Here is a 16,094-nt window from a genome sequence, read left to right as displayed (position 1 = left end):
GCACTGAAGCACTTGATCTACCCGCTCCACAAACACTGTCCTCTGAATTGCATGTTTATTATGGCTGACTGGACTTCCTGTGTAAATCCTGAGTTTCTCAGCCAGGCATGTCTGCTCAAGGTGGTAGCTGTGCAGAGCTAGCTACTTGCATTGTCCACTGCGTAGAAAGTGCATTTCAGGCACGTGTCTGCCATTTTATTGCCCTCCTGCAACACAACGCTTGCCCTAAACAACTCCTCTGGCAGCGGTTCCATCAGCTCTTCCATTTCATCCCACTATTGGTGGACACATATGTTCAGCAGGCCATTCGAGCTGGCTACCTGCCACTGGTGCTACTCATCTTTCCATTTTTTCTCCCCGCCATATCTAATCCTTCCTTTCCTTGTCACAAGGTGGCCCTGTAAACAAGGGCGTGTTTGCTCTTTTGCTTGCTGTTGCACCTATGAGTGAATAAGCTGGCAAGGGTGGATCCTTTGATGAGAAGCGGTAATTACTCTCCACACTTGTTACTGCCCAAGGATGGCACCTTAAATGCTTCTTTGGCCTGGTCCAGCGTGCTCGGGTTTATTAGGAGAATTTCTTCTGTTTGGAAGGAAACATGCTTCTGATTATTTCTCTTTATCAGAACACCAAAAGTCTGCAGCTCTCTTTACTACTGTATTGTATGCAGTGATGGGACTGCTCTGATGGCTAAGATTCCACCCCTTCATCTGGCGAGTACACAGATTTCCTGCCAGTCATCTGTTGTCTACCCCCTTTGTGAGACCCTCCTGTTCCTCCTCCAGTTCTAAAACCTCTTATTCTATCCCCTCCTGTAGCTATGGGGTGATTGGATTTTCCAGCTAATTTGGTTCCTCTTTTTCCTCCTGCTTTTTCAGTGGAATCCTGTATCACTGAAAGGAGTCAAATTCCCTCTTTCTTGATTAGGGCTACAAGTTCAGCCTCAAGATGCTTACTTTTCCACTCTACCTTGAGCGATCTTTCGCGGTTAGGCTTAGTTTTGGTTTTGATATCTATGCAGAGGAACATTTCGGTGCCGAAATGTTTCAGCAACCTTTGGTGTCTATGAAGAGTAAATTTTCAGGGTGGATGTTGGCCTGTTCTTCACAGGTGGCGCGGAGCTGCTTTTTGCGGCTTCTCTTGCATGCCTTTGATCCGCTCGAGAGTGAAGCAGGTTGAGGGTTTGCCTCCATGGGTGTTCCTTGCTTTGGACCAGTGTGGATCTTTAGACTTCACCATGCCCTTGGCATGGTGAAGTCTTCAAATTCAAAGCTTTCAGCTCTGATGGGTCACGCCCTAATGGGTTTGCCTTCTGTCTGGGTTTCAAGGTCAGATTATTTTCCTTGGCCTCTGCCCTCTTCAAGAGGTCCTACCCATCGTTAGACATCCCAAAGTCTTAGAGTGGATGGCATCGAGTAAGAAACTTCTCTTCTTCTGCCTTGCCTAGATGGTCTAGGCAAGAAATCTGCGAACACCACATAGTGCGTAGGACTGTGGTACTTAGGAAGGCAGAGGTTGCAGACCTCCCGCGTGTCCTTCTGGGCAGTCTTGTGGTTGCACTTGGGACAAAACCTTAAAAGCGTATGCTTCATGCCCCCTTCTCATTCTCCCACCACACAGCCTTGTTGCATCTGTCTACTCACCTCAGTGTTTTCAGTATTTTATTTGTGTTTTCTACTTCTTACTAGTAGTGGTCAGTTATTTTTCCTAGACTGTGATGGTCTGTGGAAAACTCAATTTCTTCTTCCTCTATTTCGGACTTCTCCTTTAGGCCTCAAAGCAATCATGTGCTGTCGAGGTTGACCGGTTTTGCAGCAGAGGCGGGCCTCTAGTTTGGAGTAGATCATTGCCCCTGGGGCCTGCATGCTTACTCCCAGTTCATGTCAATACTTCACATGTAATGCCACTGCTCTGCTAGGATTCATAAACGGCAGCCCTTGAATGAATGAATCCCAAAATAAATCTCAGTTAATGGCCCTTACTGCATGAGCCCCTGCTACAATGCAGATTTCTGCCACAATTCAATGTCTTAAGTACCTGAGTTGGTGCTCATTGGAAGAGGTAGTTTTATGAAGAACACATGAAGATCTGACATTGTTTGCCACCAACTATTCATAATTCCACCATACGATCCCTTACGGCATATCATGTGTATGGCAGAACTAGAAATCTAAAACACTGAAGCATGGCCAATTCTAGTAATTTCTAGATTAGGATTCTTTAGAATGCCTTCTAGCAAGGATTTTACTATCCTCTGCTTACCGCACAACTTACAACTGCGTTGGACTGACTCTTCACTCCTAATAATACTCACGACAGCTATCCCCTCAGCTACCTCATTCCCTCGTGCTCAAATCAAACCTCATACGTTCCCGAAAAATATTATAATCATAACCAGACTAACTATTCCTGAAAGGTTTTACTCCCATCATATCCTTAACCTCTGCAAATCCTAATTAGCTTGTCTGCATTTGGACACAGCCCACTACAGTTCCATGTTCAAGCATCAAATACAGGATTAGCCCTAGAATGGATTTCCTTCTATAATTCGGATTGCATTATCTCAGTCTGCCTCACTTTCCAACTACGCCATCTACTGGCATAACCTTTGGGTCTGCTCTGGAACCTCAATGCTCACAAAAGCATCAATTTACCTTGGTGAAATGCATTTTGGATTCCATTCTAATGGTTCTAAAAATATGGTTATTTATAGGTTGTCCCTGCCAGTGCCAAGTCCCGCTTCCCTGCTGTCCAGCCCTCCCACTCACACTACTTATGGCGGAAGCTGCATGCCTGCACTGGTGGCACGCCACAGGCAAGCCAGTCTGCGCCCGTCCACGCCTGGACAACACCCACCCCATAGACCCTGGTTCTCGGACCATCCACCTATTTATTTTATGCAATTTGTTGAGCGCACGTTTACCCAAGGGTGTCTTGGCGCCAGCACCCCGATGCCCTCAACACTGGACACCACACATCACTGATGGGCACCCAAGGCCCTTTTTTCTACCGGAACTGCAGCTGCACCTTTGTCTGCCACCGCACACCAGCCACACCCACCGGAAGACCAACAAACACCGGACCAGGCTGCCTCAAATGCATCCTGCTCAACACACGCTCCCTTCACAAACACTCGGAGGACATCTGGGACCTGCTTGACTCAGTCGGAAACCTGGATGAACTCCACCTCTGCCCTGGACATCGCTACCACCATCCCAGGCAGCTAAATCATCCACAAGGACCGCACCCAGCACATCATACACAAAAAAACTGCCTCGCCACCCATGCCAAAAGCTTCTCGACCAACATGGAGCACCTCAACTTCCAGGTCCAGCCCAACCAGAACACCACCCTCCGCTGCACCCTCATCTACAAACTCCCCCTGGATCCGACCCACTCTTCAGCAATTCTATTATAGACTTCATCACACCACACGCTCTCGCTTCCACAGACTACATCCTCAACAGCAACCTGGACATTTCTAATGACAAAAACAACGCCTGAACCCACTCAGCTGGACACGATCGACACTATTTTCTCCGACAAAGACATCACCTTCAGCCACACCACCGAGCTCCATTGGACCGACCACCACTGCGTCCACTACTTCACCAGACAGACTGCATACCACCACACACCCAGCTCCCATCGCAGAAGCTGGAACAAGGTCACTGAAGAACAGCTCATCACCTTCCTCAGAAAAATGCTTCCCGACATCCAGATGCCAACACCTCTGCATGCAACCTACACCGATGGATTTCAGACTGCGCCGACTCAGTCTCCCATGAAGAAAGACCCAAGCAAGCAACACTAAGAAAGCCAGCTGGTTCTCTCCCGACCTTCATAACTCCAGGCACACCTGTAGATGGTTCGAAAGGAGATGGAGCATCAAGACTCCTCAGCATTCAAGACCACGGTCACCGCACACCATCACCTCATCAGAATAACGAAAAAAACAACCCTACAATAAAGGATCAAAGCCAACTCACTCAACAGCAAAGAACTTTTCGCCAAGGTCAAACAATTCGGTAAACCCAGCATAGAGACTCCGGACATCCCCCCTCACAAGACCTCTGCAACAACCTCGGCACCTACTTCCACTGCAAGATCAAGGCGAGATAAGATCGCTTCCTCAGCCTCTGTACCAAAGACCTTCCAACAGCACCCTATGATACCAGACCCCAACAGACTCTACTCAGCTGGACTCCTCACCATGGACGACACCCTCAAGATCATGAAGAGCATCCCCTACTGAGCACCCTCGTACCCCTGCCCACATCACATCTTCAACAAAGCAGGCACCACCATCGCCTCTAAACTCTGCCAGTCCATCAACTGCGCCACCTTCCCGGAAGACTGGAAAAATGCAGAGATAAACGCCTTGCTGAAGAAACCCTCTGCTGACCCGAACGACCTCAAGAACTTAAGACCCACCTCTGTTCCCCTTCCAGCCAATGTCATCGAGAAGGCCATCAATGTCCAACTTTGAGTTAATCACCAGCCCTCATCCTCCTGGAACTCTTGTCCGCACTCAACAGCGTCCCTCACCGCACCCTAAACACCAGACTCTACGACACCGGGATCCGCAACAAAGTCCTGGATTGGATCCGCTACTTCTACACCGGCCGACCACAGTGACTACCTCCCATCTTCTCAGAACCCGCAGAGACCAGCTGCAGAGTGCCTCTGGGTTCCTCCCTGAGCCCCACTCATCTACATGGACCCACTTGCAGCCATCGTCCGAACCACAGATTCAAGTCTCCTACTCAGACACTGCGTACACGTGTACGTACACACACACACACACACACACACTCCCACTAGAGACCGCCGCTCCGCCTAACTGCGCGGGCTATATCCCACATATCCACAATGCTACAGCCGGTGGAAAATCCTTCTCCTACCTCGCAGCAAAGACCTGGACCACCCTGCCTCTCCACCTCAGGCAATCACAGTCACTGCCTCAGTTCAGGAAAGTCCTCAAGACCTTGCTTTCGATTGAACCACACCACCTTCAACGGACCAGCAGCATCCCCCCCCCCGCCCCCTCCCAGCACCTTGAGACCCTTACCAGTGAGCGGTCGCGCTTTACAAGCCACCTGATTGAGAAGCTATTCGGCCAGTACAATCAAAGGTGCCAATTTTTGATTCAATACAGAATGTCTCGAGTTTGAACCTCACTACTTAAGCAGCCTTCTCAGTTTATTTAAAAATTTAATATAAAAATATCTGAAAAATCAGGGGGAAAAGTTTCATACATTAAACATGATGCTATTGGATAGCTATGCTTTGCTACTTTCTTGAGCCAGAGACAGTACATGAAACGTAAGTTTCACAAAGCATTAGATGAGCCATCATTCAGATTTCATAGCCAGTTACCCTGCAAGTACCTTTCTTGTGAATCCGGAAGGCGTCCATCTGTTTCTGCTGCTGTCTTCTTAGTGTATTCACAATTGCTATTGCTAGTCGAAGTGCCTCCCTGGGGTACCCGTGGGACCTCAACGCATCCACCCTGGCACATGCGGTAGGAACATGCTCTGAAACAGACCAAGTCACATAGAATGACAACAATGTGGCATTTCATTGCTGTCCAACAATGAACTATTTCGTTATTAGAAAGAAGGATCTAAGGGTTCCCAGACTTTAATTTGAACAGAAACAAAGTACCATCTGCAAACAAACTATTAAGGGGAGGGGGACTCCACCTTCTTCATTCTTAAACAGTCAATGGAAATGGATACATGCCACAAAAAAATCTTTTTCGGTTTAATAACTTACCATGCCAGAGAGGCCAGCCGTGAGAGTCAAAGAGCGAGTTTTCAGTGTCATCATGGTAACAGTAGTTAGTGTACAAGTCACTGCTGATAATGTGCTGCAAGTGGCTATCCTGCCAGTGGAGATCGCAAGCCTCGATAGCTCGAGTGAACACTGTCCGATGAGGTCGGCTTGATGAATCTGTCATTTCACAAAATTGAAAATCTTAGTTGGCATAGCCATAGACCACTATTTTGTCTAAGGCTTACAGTGACTCTTGGCATGCTGCCCTTTCCTTTTTGAAAAGCCTGCACAACCCATTCACACTCCCTCTTTTATAATCACATTGTTATGCTTGCACAAACTATACTAAGCAAGCCCAATGCGCAATCATCCCATCAGAACAAACGTCTATCTACCAATGCTAAGAGTTCACAGCTAAGGAAACTGTGGCAGCTTAAAAAACAAAAACCGGAGTCACAATTTATTCTCAATTCACTCGGAAAGAGACACCAACTTTTGGGCCTTCCACAAATGGTTGTCAAAGAGAGGAGTCATGTTTGACACTGCTTAGGAATAACAAGTCCAGCATTTATGTCACTGCACATTTTAATGATTCTGGAAAAAAATACCATGCATTGGCAAAGCAGTAGTTCTGACCTTGTAAGCCTGCAATTTTGTAAAAATATTTTTGCCTACATATTAAAGACAATAAAAAAATGTCAATGTATCAAAAAGTAGAAATACTGCCATCTAAAGGTGACATGCGGAGGTTTGCCCAACAAAATAAAAAGGAAGTATTTCAGAAGTAAATAAAAGGCGTAAGGAGAAATTAACACAGATTTGACTCTCAGCCCTAGTACAGAATTCTAGTATATAAGAAAATGCAAGCCTATGGTTATGAAGCATTCCCTAGTAAACTCATGTTCTGGATGGACCCTGCATTTTTCAGCGTTTCAATCAAACTCCACTCAGTCAAGCTGCAAAGCACCAATTAGATTGGAGGTAAAATTCTTTAGGATGATATAAAACGAATACCACCATGTCTTAATGACTTAACTTTGGGATCGACAATTAATATCAAATATTTATTGTGGTTTGAACTTCTGTGAACCACCGTGGCTTGAAATCCGTGAGCCAGCTGTAGGAAGGATTCTTTAACCACATTTGATCTTGAAGACAACTCACTTTAAGTCAGAAATGTCTCCGTTGCATTTAAGCCAGTAGCAACACTGCAAGTTAAAGCGATTTCTTCTTTAAACTGAGTTAATTAATTTAATACAAATAAATGGTGAGAGTACAATACAGAAGGCTCCATACAGAATGATGTGACAGAATACCAGAGAATGGGATGGCTCCACTATTTTTCTACACAAAAATTGGAGAAAAAAATACTATTGTTGTGAATGAGCTAAACCCTCTTAATTGAATCACTGTGGAAGGGAACAATGCAGCTTCACAGGGTGGTTGGTACAAGAGATACTCCCACCTCAGTCAGAAGTAATCCAGCTTTGCCAGGCTGTCAGTGTGAATTGTTTGAGGGAAGAGAGACTGCACCTGCAGTGCGTGTTTATGGGGTAATGGCAGGCCGTGCCTTCTGTTTGCCTATCATATCATAGATGGAGAAAAATGATTGTGCATGTGCAAAAACGTTTGACGTGCTTAGTGAAGGTGTGCAACACAAAGACATTTGTTCGGTGGCGTGAGGTTGTGCGTTCAAACATACAGTCAAATATTCAACCACAAATGCACGCAAAAGGACACATGCACACATAAGCATTCGGATAGAGGGGGAGGAGACAGCGACAGACCCTCAAAGGGACCGACAGTGCGATCACACAGGTATAAAACAAATACAAAGAGTGAAGCGATACATGCAGCCATGCGTCAGACGCAGAAACAACCTCATGAGCAAACAGAGCCACGCATTTAGATAGAAGCTGACAGACTCTGGTGCAAACAAACACAACTACAAAGCAAATCACTCATACACACGTGGCAACCCACCCCATCTTAGGGTGAGCAGATTTTAGAAACGAATCACGGGACATTCCACAAACGTAGAGAGAAAGAACTATAATTTTGCATCGCCGATTGCACAGAATGACTTAATTGAAAGAGCTCGACAATATAAAAACACAGAGGCAGTAAGGAGTAATTAAAAACAACTTTTATGCACAGTATCATTAGTGGTAATTAAATGGCTTTCTTCTATAGCATCCAGAACCATGGAAGTCACTATTACTTGTTCATGTTCGGAGAGTAAATTTTTTCTTGTACATCCCTCACCCGTACACATTTACAGGCTGTGCCACCATCTTTACAGAACTGAATGCATCCAGCTTGAATTGCTGAGCATCCATTCACATCTCTAAAAACCTTGCTAAAGAACAGAATGTAGTAAGACAGACCAGCCCCTGCACATTATTGATTACCTAGAGAGTAGCTAAGATTTGTAGTCCCATTTTTAGGTCTAGCTTCAATCGACCGGTTACCTCTTCTGTGGAGTTTGGCACACCCACCCACCTGGATTAGAATACCGGGTGGAACACACTGTGAAACAATGTTCCATATGCCAAGCCTCTGGCCCGCAAGATCTGCCAGCTCCCCTCATCACTGAATCCATCTCCCCCATTCCTTGGCACCGAGCGAGTGCTGATTTTGGAAGCCTGTCTAATGCCCGACAAATGTTGGCAATAGATGATTTCTCAAAATACCCAAAATTTGAGATTTTTAAGTCAATGACGGCCGGAGTTATATACTTGTATACCTGTTGCTCCTGCCCATGGAAGGTCATGCTACTGTTCTTTAAGTAGGTCTCCGCACACAGCATATGGAGCTGAAATGCCCACTGCACACAAAATACTGCCTTACAAGTGCTTCTCTATACAAGGAGTACAAATGGCTTACCCACTCCTCCCGTGTGGACGAGCTTATGCGAGGGAAAGTACTGGCCTAATCCCCCTAGTCCCGGAATGGTATCATCCCCACGCCCCAAACGTGCAAGGTAGGTGCGTCCTTGGTTGGTGGTTCGCTCTTGTGGCTTGATGCTCTGCCACCTGCCCTCTCTTAAAACGAGAATACAGCGCCATCCACTTGTGTAACAAATGCACTGCTCAGATCTCACGTTGTGGTTGTCATAACAGTGATTGATCTTGGTGAGCAAGGTATTGCTGTCAGCTATTACCATGTACTATCCTCTGCGCATATAGGCATTGCCTTAATCTTTTCCCGTGTGTAAAGAACGATACACCCCCAAAAATATAGGAACTGCAAAGTTCGCTTTTTATATTGAAAGGACAGTCGTGAACGGTAGTCACGTGGCTTACCTGGGCTCCCCGGCGCAGTCGTTGATCTCAGAGGCCTTCTCCTCAATTATGTCCTCCGAGGAGCCCTCTTCCCCCCGGCCCTCGGATCACTAGCAACAATGGCTGGGACCCCCACACATGTGTAATGCCGGTGACAGTCCCTATCTGTGCCTGCCCTATGCGATGCCTACTTTTAGCATCCAATCTCGGCATTATTCTAGCGGTACTCAGAACGACAATACCCACAATCCTCAGTTCACACACCTACCCGGCAAAAAAGCGGCTTCAGAGCGAGAGAGAAACCTAACTTGCCAATCAAGACACGCAGGGAAATGTCTTTGAAACATTGCATCACAGTGGCGGCCACCCTGCGCATATAGGCATTGCCTTAATTTTTTCCCGTGTTTCGAGAACGATACACCCCCCCCAAATAAAGGAACTGCAAAGTTCGCTCTTTATATTGAAAGGACATAGTCGTGAACGGTAGTCACGTGGCTTACCTGGGCTCCCCGGCGCAGTTGTTTATCTCAGAGGCCTTCTCCTTAACCTAGAGGCTGTTCCTCACAACAACAACAAAAAAATTGCCGCCGCAAGCTTCCGAAATCGGGGGCGTGTTTTGGCGTTCTGAGTGACTGATGACGTCACAGGTGGAAAGACCACCAAAAACACGCCCCCAAATCAGAAAAAGACGGGGCTTTATTGGAGTGACGCCTGTCTCCTCCAATGGCTGGCCTCCGTTTAGGAAGCCAGCCAATGGAGGAGAGAGGCGGGTTCAATCCCCCATACTCCAAGTCATTAAATCTCCGACCAGAGACTGCGCAAGCGCAGCCTTTAGGTCCTCCACCTAAAAACACTTTTTATAGGTAGACTAGTTCTTTCAGTCTGTTGGTGGTTACCCTGAGACCTCTGTGGTTGGTGCAAAAAGTTAGCACCATTGCATTGCATGATTTTGCTCATGAGGAAATGTCACTCTTAGTTGTTGAAATGTCACTCATAATTACATTGAAATTATGAAAATGTCACATAGCATTATGAAACGTTGGCAGCTATGGCCCACCTGGATTGGCATGTGCACCTTGAGGCAAAGCGTTGGTTAAGTTTGGCAGCTCATTCCCGTGGTTGCCGTCTTCCCAAGGACAGACATCCACGCTGTTCCACTTCCGCAGCTGCTTGAGCCAGCTCGCCTTCTGCTCGGCCTTGCAGTGGGGGTTCAGAACAATGCACATCCACAGCGCCCCTGATGGAAAGGAGAGAGAGAAGGGTCAGTCTGTACATGAAGGTCACGCGTGGAACAGAGCAGGAAACTATAATCTTACTAACAGCGTGGAGCTCGGCAAAGCAGCCCTTTCAATGCAGCACGGACGTGGCTGCATGTTTGTGTTTACAGTCTCAAGCATGTAAGGCTCGTTAAATCGGAGGTTCACGTTCAAGAAACAAATTAAGTCACAAACCAAAAGTAATGAAGCAGTGCTGCCTGGGTCAAATAATGAGCTTTTCAAATCTCAACGGGAAGACTCGTCTTGGGTCTAAGAGTCGCGATCAACATTTGTTGAATACTTCATGTAACGTCCACACTTATTAAATCAATTCATTTTTTACATACAAAAATAAGCGAGGCTCAATTAAAACTCGTTAAAAGTATCTATTATATTTTGAATTTAACGCACTCAAACCCCCTTTCAAATTCATGCATTCAAAGGGCAAACCTTCTCAAAGCAAATGCAAAAGTCTTCTTTGGAACCACTGAACTGATTATATATTTAGCCAAAAAAAGATGAAACAAGAATTGGCATAGCCAATAGGTCTCGCCTTTGGGGCTTTATAAGTGTTTAGCTAGAGCTATTGGTTTTGCCAAGGTTTGTTAGCCAAGTTGGCGTTTTCAACCCTCACAGAATATAGCAATCCTTGCAGAGCAGCACATGCTCTCCGAATCTAGAAGCCCCAGTTTTTTCATCCCACTTAAAGTTTGTCAGTTTATTTACAAACAAACAGGCCATGTATCAACTTAAAACTAAACGCACAGTCTTGACACTTCAGAAAACTCCAATACTGTAAGATAAGGGAGAGGCGCTTTCATAGCTTATTTGAGAAGCGGGAGGGTCGCTTTTTGAAAGGACAATGCAAAAGTCGCGGGACAGCCTAGAACACCAATCTGAAAGTGGTCCCCATTTTCTGCTAAAAGGAAACAAATGCTGGGGTAGATAGAACTATCCGCCCAAGATCACACTACTGAGTAGGAAAGCAGGGATTATGAAAACAGAGGCCCCTCGGTTTCGACAGTGCAGGTTGGCCAATAAGCTACACAATCTCAATATACATCAACCCTGTCTGTGGGACGGCAGGAGCAAGGGCAGGTATGTGTGTCCCAGTTTGTGCTGGGCAGCCACAGACTGAGCGCAACCCTCCCTTCGCCGCCCTCCTCCCTGTTCCAGCACGCAGGTTCCCAGAACTACACCAGATACCAGCTCAAACTGGTTTCAAAGGGATCTGTAAGTTATCCGAGATAGAGTGCCTGTGTTGTGTTTGTATAGCGTGGGTTTCATGCAAGGACACTGGGTTGGTGTTAAAGGTACACGTAGCACTAGAAACATAAAAACCCTGTCTTGTGTTTATTTAACATAAGGATTAGGGAGAATTAAGAAAGGGGTTCGGACTCCCAACTTGCACGTTTGCTTTGGCACAAACAGACTCGTCATATATGAAACTGTTACACTGTTTTCGAATCGGTGCTTTTGTGTTCTTTCCACGGGAATAAATGCAAGTAAAGCATTCATACGTTGCCACAATCTAAATATCCTTGAAACACACGACTTGAAATGTACTTTGCTTGTGTTTTCTGCACAAATGATTGTAGAAACACATCAGTGCACTGTGCTCGCGTGGAAGCGGTTTACAGTGTCAAGAATAGCCAGCTCGAGGAAAAGTGTGCGTGTTCAAGGAAAGCGCAGCCATGTTAATTAGAAACAGATGGCCGCTGCTCGCTCCCGCAAGGTGGATGCTGCCACACGCACAAGTGTTTGAAAAGTGCAGACCGATTCCAAAGGGTCATCTGGCGCTGCACTAGGCTAGACCTAAACAAGTTTTCTTTGTGAGGTGAGAAAGAGACAGACCAAGCAGGGTTCCCCTTTGCAGTCATTGCCCATACAGCCTCAGGTCTCCCTGTAGGTTTCTTTATGCCCCATCACTTACAGAAAACCATAAAAAAGCACCACAGCCCTAATATCCCTCCTCAGATCTGCACTCTAATGTCAGCCATCCGAGCCAGTGTGTAGTGCTGCAGCCCATGCATGCTTTATAGCTCCTGCAACAGGATCCCTGGAGCTGCCTGGCAGCAGACCTATTGTCTTCAGTACATGACTCACACTGTGGGCTTTACTGTCCATCTCACATCCTGGTAATTCAATGGCCCTCCGTCCCATTCATGTGCTGCCCCTACCCAGGACCATTTCAGTTTAACACAGTTGGTCGAGAATATTCTTCCACTGATGACCTCAAGGAAAGGTTTCTTTTCATGTTTCCTCAGCATTAAACTTTTCAGCACTTAGGGGGTAGCGAAATATGTATTGCACAGTTACTTAAAACCATTTGCAGTATATCTTACATAAATGCGATTAAAACAAATCTCACTTAGAGGGGTAGCAAAGCTTTTTTTCACTGGTGTCTCTCCATCCTCATCTCCAGGTCATCCTACCTAGCATCTTTCCCCTCACACGCATGGTTCGCTCCATCCCAAGTTCAAGTTCAATAATTTGTATCGCGCACTACTCACCCAGAGGGTCTCAAGGCGCTTGGGGAGGGGTTCATTTTTTTATCAAATAGCCAGGTTTTAAGTTCTTTTCTGAAGGAGATGTGGTTCTGTGTGAGGCGGAGGTGAGTGGGTAGTGAGTTACAGGTCTTGGCCGCCAAGTAGGAGAAGGATCTACCTCCCATGGTGGTTCTTTGGATGCGCGGAACTGCGGCGAGGCCTTGATTGGAGGATCTTAGTTGGCGGGTGGGTGTGTAGAAGGATAGTCGAGTGTTGAGGCATTCGGGCCCTAGTTTGTAGAGGGCCTTGTGTGCGTGGGTGAGGAGACTGAATGTTATTCTCTTGTTGACGGGAAGCCAGTGGAGGTCTTTTAGGTGGCCGGTGATGTGGTCTTGGCGAGGGATGTCCAGAATGAGTCTCGCAGATGCGTTTTGGATGCGTTGGAGTTTTTTCTGTAATTTGGCTGTAATTCCAGCGTAAAGGGTGTTTCCGTAGTCTAGTCGGCTCATAACCAGTGCGTGGGTGACGGTCTTTCTTGTTTCGGTGGGGATCCAATGGAAGATTTTTTTTGAGCATACAAAGTACGTTGAAGCAGGAGGATGCGACGGCGTTGACTTGTTTGGTCATCGAGAGTGAGGAGTCTAGGTTGAAGCCAAGGTTACGTGCGTGGTCTGTGGGAGTGGGTGCTGAGCCCAGGTCCGCAGGCCACCAAGAGTCGTCCCATGCAGAGGGGGATGGTCCTACGATGAGCACTTCCGTTTTGTCTGAGTTAAGTTTAAGGCGGCTGTTTTTCATCCATACGGCTACTTCTTTCATGCCTTCGTGAAGATTGGTTTTGGCGTTGTTGGGGTCTTTGGTGAGGGAAAGGATCAGCTGGGTGTAGTCAGCGTAGGAGATGATGTTAAGGTTGTGATGACGCGCGATGGAGGAGAGTGGGCTCATGTAAACGTTGAAGAGGGTGGGACTGAGTGATGATCCTTGTGGTACACGCAGATGACTGCGGTGGCTTCAGATTTGAATGGGGGAAAACTGACTCTGAGTTCTTCCAGCTAGGAATGAGATGATCCAGTCCAAGGCTTTTCCTTTTATGCCGATGTTGCTGAGGCGTTGTACGAGTGTGCTGTGACAGACAGTGTCGAAGGCGGCGGGGAGGTAGAGTAGAATGAGGGCCACCGTTTCTCCGTTGTCCAGTAGTGTACGGATGTCGTCTGTTGCTACGATGAGGACAGTTTCGGTGCTGTGTTTGGCTCGAAAGCCGGACTGTGAGGGATCGAGGGAGTTGTTGGATTCTAGGAAGGTGGCGAGTTGGCTATTGACGGCTTTCTCAATGACTTTGGCCGGGAATGGGAGGAGGGATATGGGGCGGTAGTTTTTAAGTTCAGAGGGATCTGCTGTGGGTTTCTTCAGGAGGGCGCTGACTTCAGCATGTTTCCAGCTTTCTGGGAAGGTAGCAGAGATGAAGGAGCAGTTGATGACATCACGGAGAAGGGGTGCGATGATGGAGTCTGCTTTGTTGAAGATGTGGTGGGGGCATGGGTCGGTTGGTGAGCCAGAGTGGATGGAGTTCATTAGGCGGATGGTGTCTTCAGTGGTGATTGGGTTCCAGGCTCTGAGGTTGTTAGAGGGCGGTGTAGGTTCTGAGGGGGGTGGAGAGGATTGTTTGTTGGAACTGTTTCCGAAGCTGTTATGTATGTCGGCAATTTTGTTGTAGAAGAAGGAGGAGGATAGCGAGTCGCAGAGATCTTGGGAGGGAGTGATGTCGTTTGAGGCTGCGGTGGGGTTGGTGAATTCTTTGACGATGTTCAAAAGTTCCTTGCTGTTGTGGGCGTTGTTGTCGAGTCTTGAATGCTGATTTCTTGGTGGATCGAATCAGCTGGTGGTGTTTGCGGGTGGCTGCCTTGAGAGTGGTCATGTTGTCGGTGGTTGGGTTTTTTTCTCCATGTTTTCTCGAGAGTGCGGCATAACTTTTTGGATTTCTTAAGGTCCTCGTTGAACCAGGGGGCCTTTTTGCTGCCTTGTTTGGTGTGATGGTTTTTCAAGGGTGCTAATTCGTTGGCACTGTGAGTGATCCATTGTTTGAATTCGATGGCAGCTTGGTTTGGGTCCGATGAGAGGGCGGGTGGGTTTCGGTTGAGCGATGCGAGTCTTTTTTCTTTTCCAGGTGGAAGTTGAGGTCTCCTAGCAGAATGTAGTTTTCGGAGGCGAGGGCATGTGAGCTGATGAAGTCAGTGATGTCTTCGCTGAATTGTTTACGGGTTCCTGGAGGCCTGTAGATGAGGGTGCCTCGGAGTGTGGTCCTGGGGTCGGTGTGGATCTGGAAGTGGAGGTGTTCGGCGGTTGAAAGGTTATCGTCGGAGCTGGTCATGATTTTGATGGTGTTCTTATGGACGAAGGCGATGCCTCCTCCTGTTTGGATGGTGCGGTCTTTTCTGATGATCTTGTAGTTGTCCGGGATGGCTATGGCGATGTCGGGTGTTGATGAGGCGTTCATCCATGTTTCAGTACGGAAGGCGACGTCCGGTGATGTGGTATCGAGTCGATCCCAGAGTTCAGTGGCGTGTCTGTGGACCTAGCGGGTGTTCAGTAGTATGCACTTCAGGTGGTTGGAGTCGGAGTCGAGTTTGGCGTTAGTGTTAGTGGTAAGGCTCTTGATGCTGGTAAATTTGCAGGAGCAGCAGGCGAAAGGGCCGTGGGTACATCTCGGGGCAGCTTCGTAGCATTGAGGTGTGAGTCCGGGGTTAAGGGCTAGGAGGGTGGCGGCGTCATACGTGATGTTGGAGGAGTGGATTTTGCGGGGACCAGGGGGTATGGCGCTGGGCGCGGTCCAGGCGTAGACGGGCTTACCTTTGGCGCACCTTCGGCGCGACCTCTGCACGTGGACGCTGCGCGTTGGTTCATCTGCCTTTAATGGATAGTGGAGGGGGCGGAGCGTGGGAGGGGCAGCTGGGAGGCGGGAGCAAGGTGGAGGGACGGTCAAGAGGGCACAACAAACAAAATGGCAGCAACAATAATAAACGCTGCAGGGCACACAAAGCGTTTAGCAGTGGTGTAGCGCTTAGAATACATCAGCAGTCGGGCAATGTCAAAATATGAAATACGATACCACAATGCGAGCAATCACAGTATTTTAAAATAACCAAACCACAATGTAAATAATTCCACCGTAGTCGAGCGCGTGATCAGCAGTGGAGCGCAACACAAACAGCAATTTTGGTGCAAAGCATAGAGGCAGCTGAGGCACAAGCGCTACGATACCAGGGGGGAGAGGAGGTGAAGGGGAGCGACCG

General features: G+C 47.4%; 1 protein-coding gene across 1 annotated transcript in view; it reads right to left on the bottom strand.

The window, feature by feature from the left end:
- The window catches only part of LOC147726613 (zinc finger SWIM domain-containing protein 6-like), a 304,204-nt gene that overhangs the window by 119,484 nt on the left and 168,626 nt on the right, over window positions 1–16,094 (bottom strand). The window contains exons 7-9 of the mRNA XM_086963481.1: window positions 10,120–10,299; window positions 5,779–5,955; window positions 5,391–5,537 (exon numbers count right to left, since the gene is read on the bottom strand). Coding sequence (XP_086819607.1) covers window positions 5,391–5,537; window positions 5,779–5,955; window positions 10,120–10,299 — 504 coding nt within the window. The remainder of the gene's footprint in view (window positions 1–5,390; window positions 5,538–5,778; window positions 5,956–10,119; window positions 10,300–16,094) is intronic.

The sequence above is a fragment of the Lissotriton vulgaris genome, chromosome 3_1 (assembly GCF_964263255.1).
Source record: "Lissotriton vulgaris chromosome 3_1, aLisVul1.2, whole genome shotgun sequence".
In the NCBI taxonomy this organism is placed as follows: domain Eukaryota; kingdom Metazoa; phylum Chordata; class Amphibia; order Caudata; family Salamandridae; genus Lissotriton; species Lissotriton vulgaris.
The sequence above is the reverse complement of the archived record's forward strand: the minus strand, read 5'-3'. Positions and strand labels throughout refer to the sequence as shown.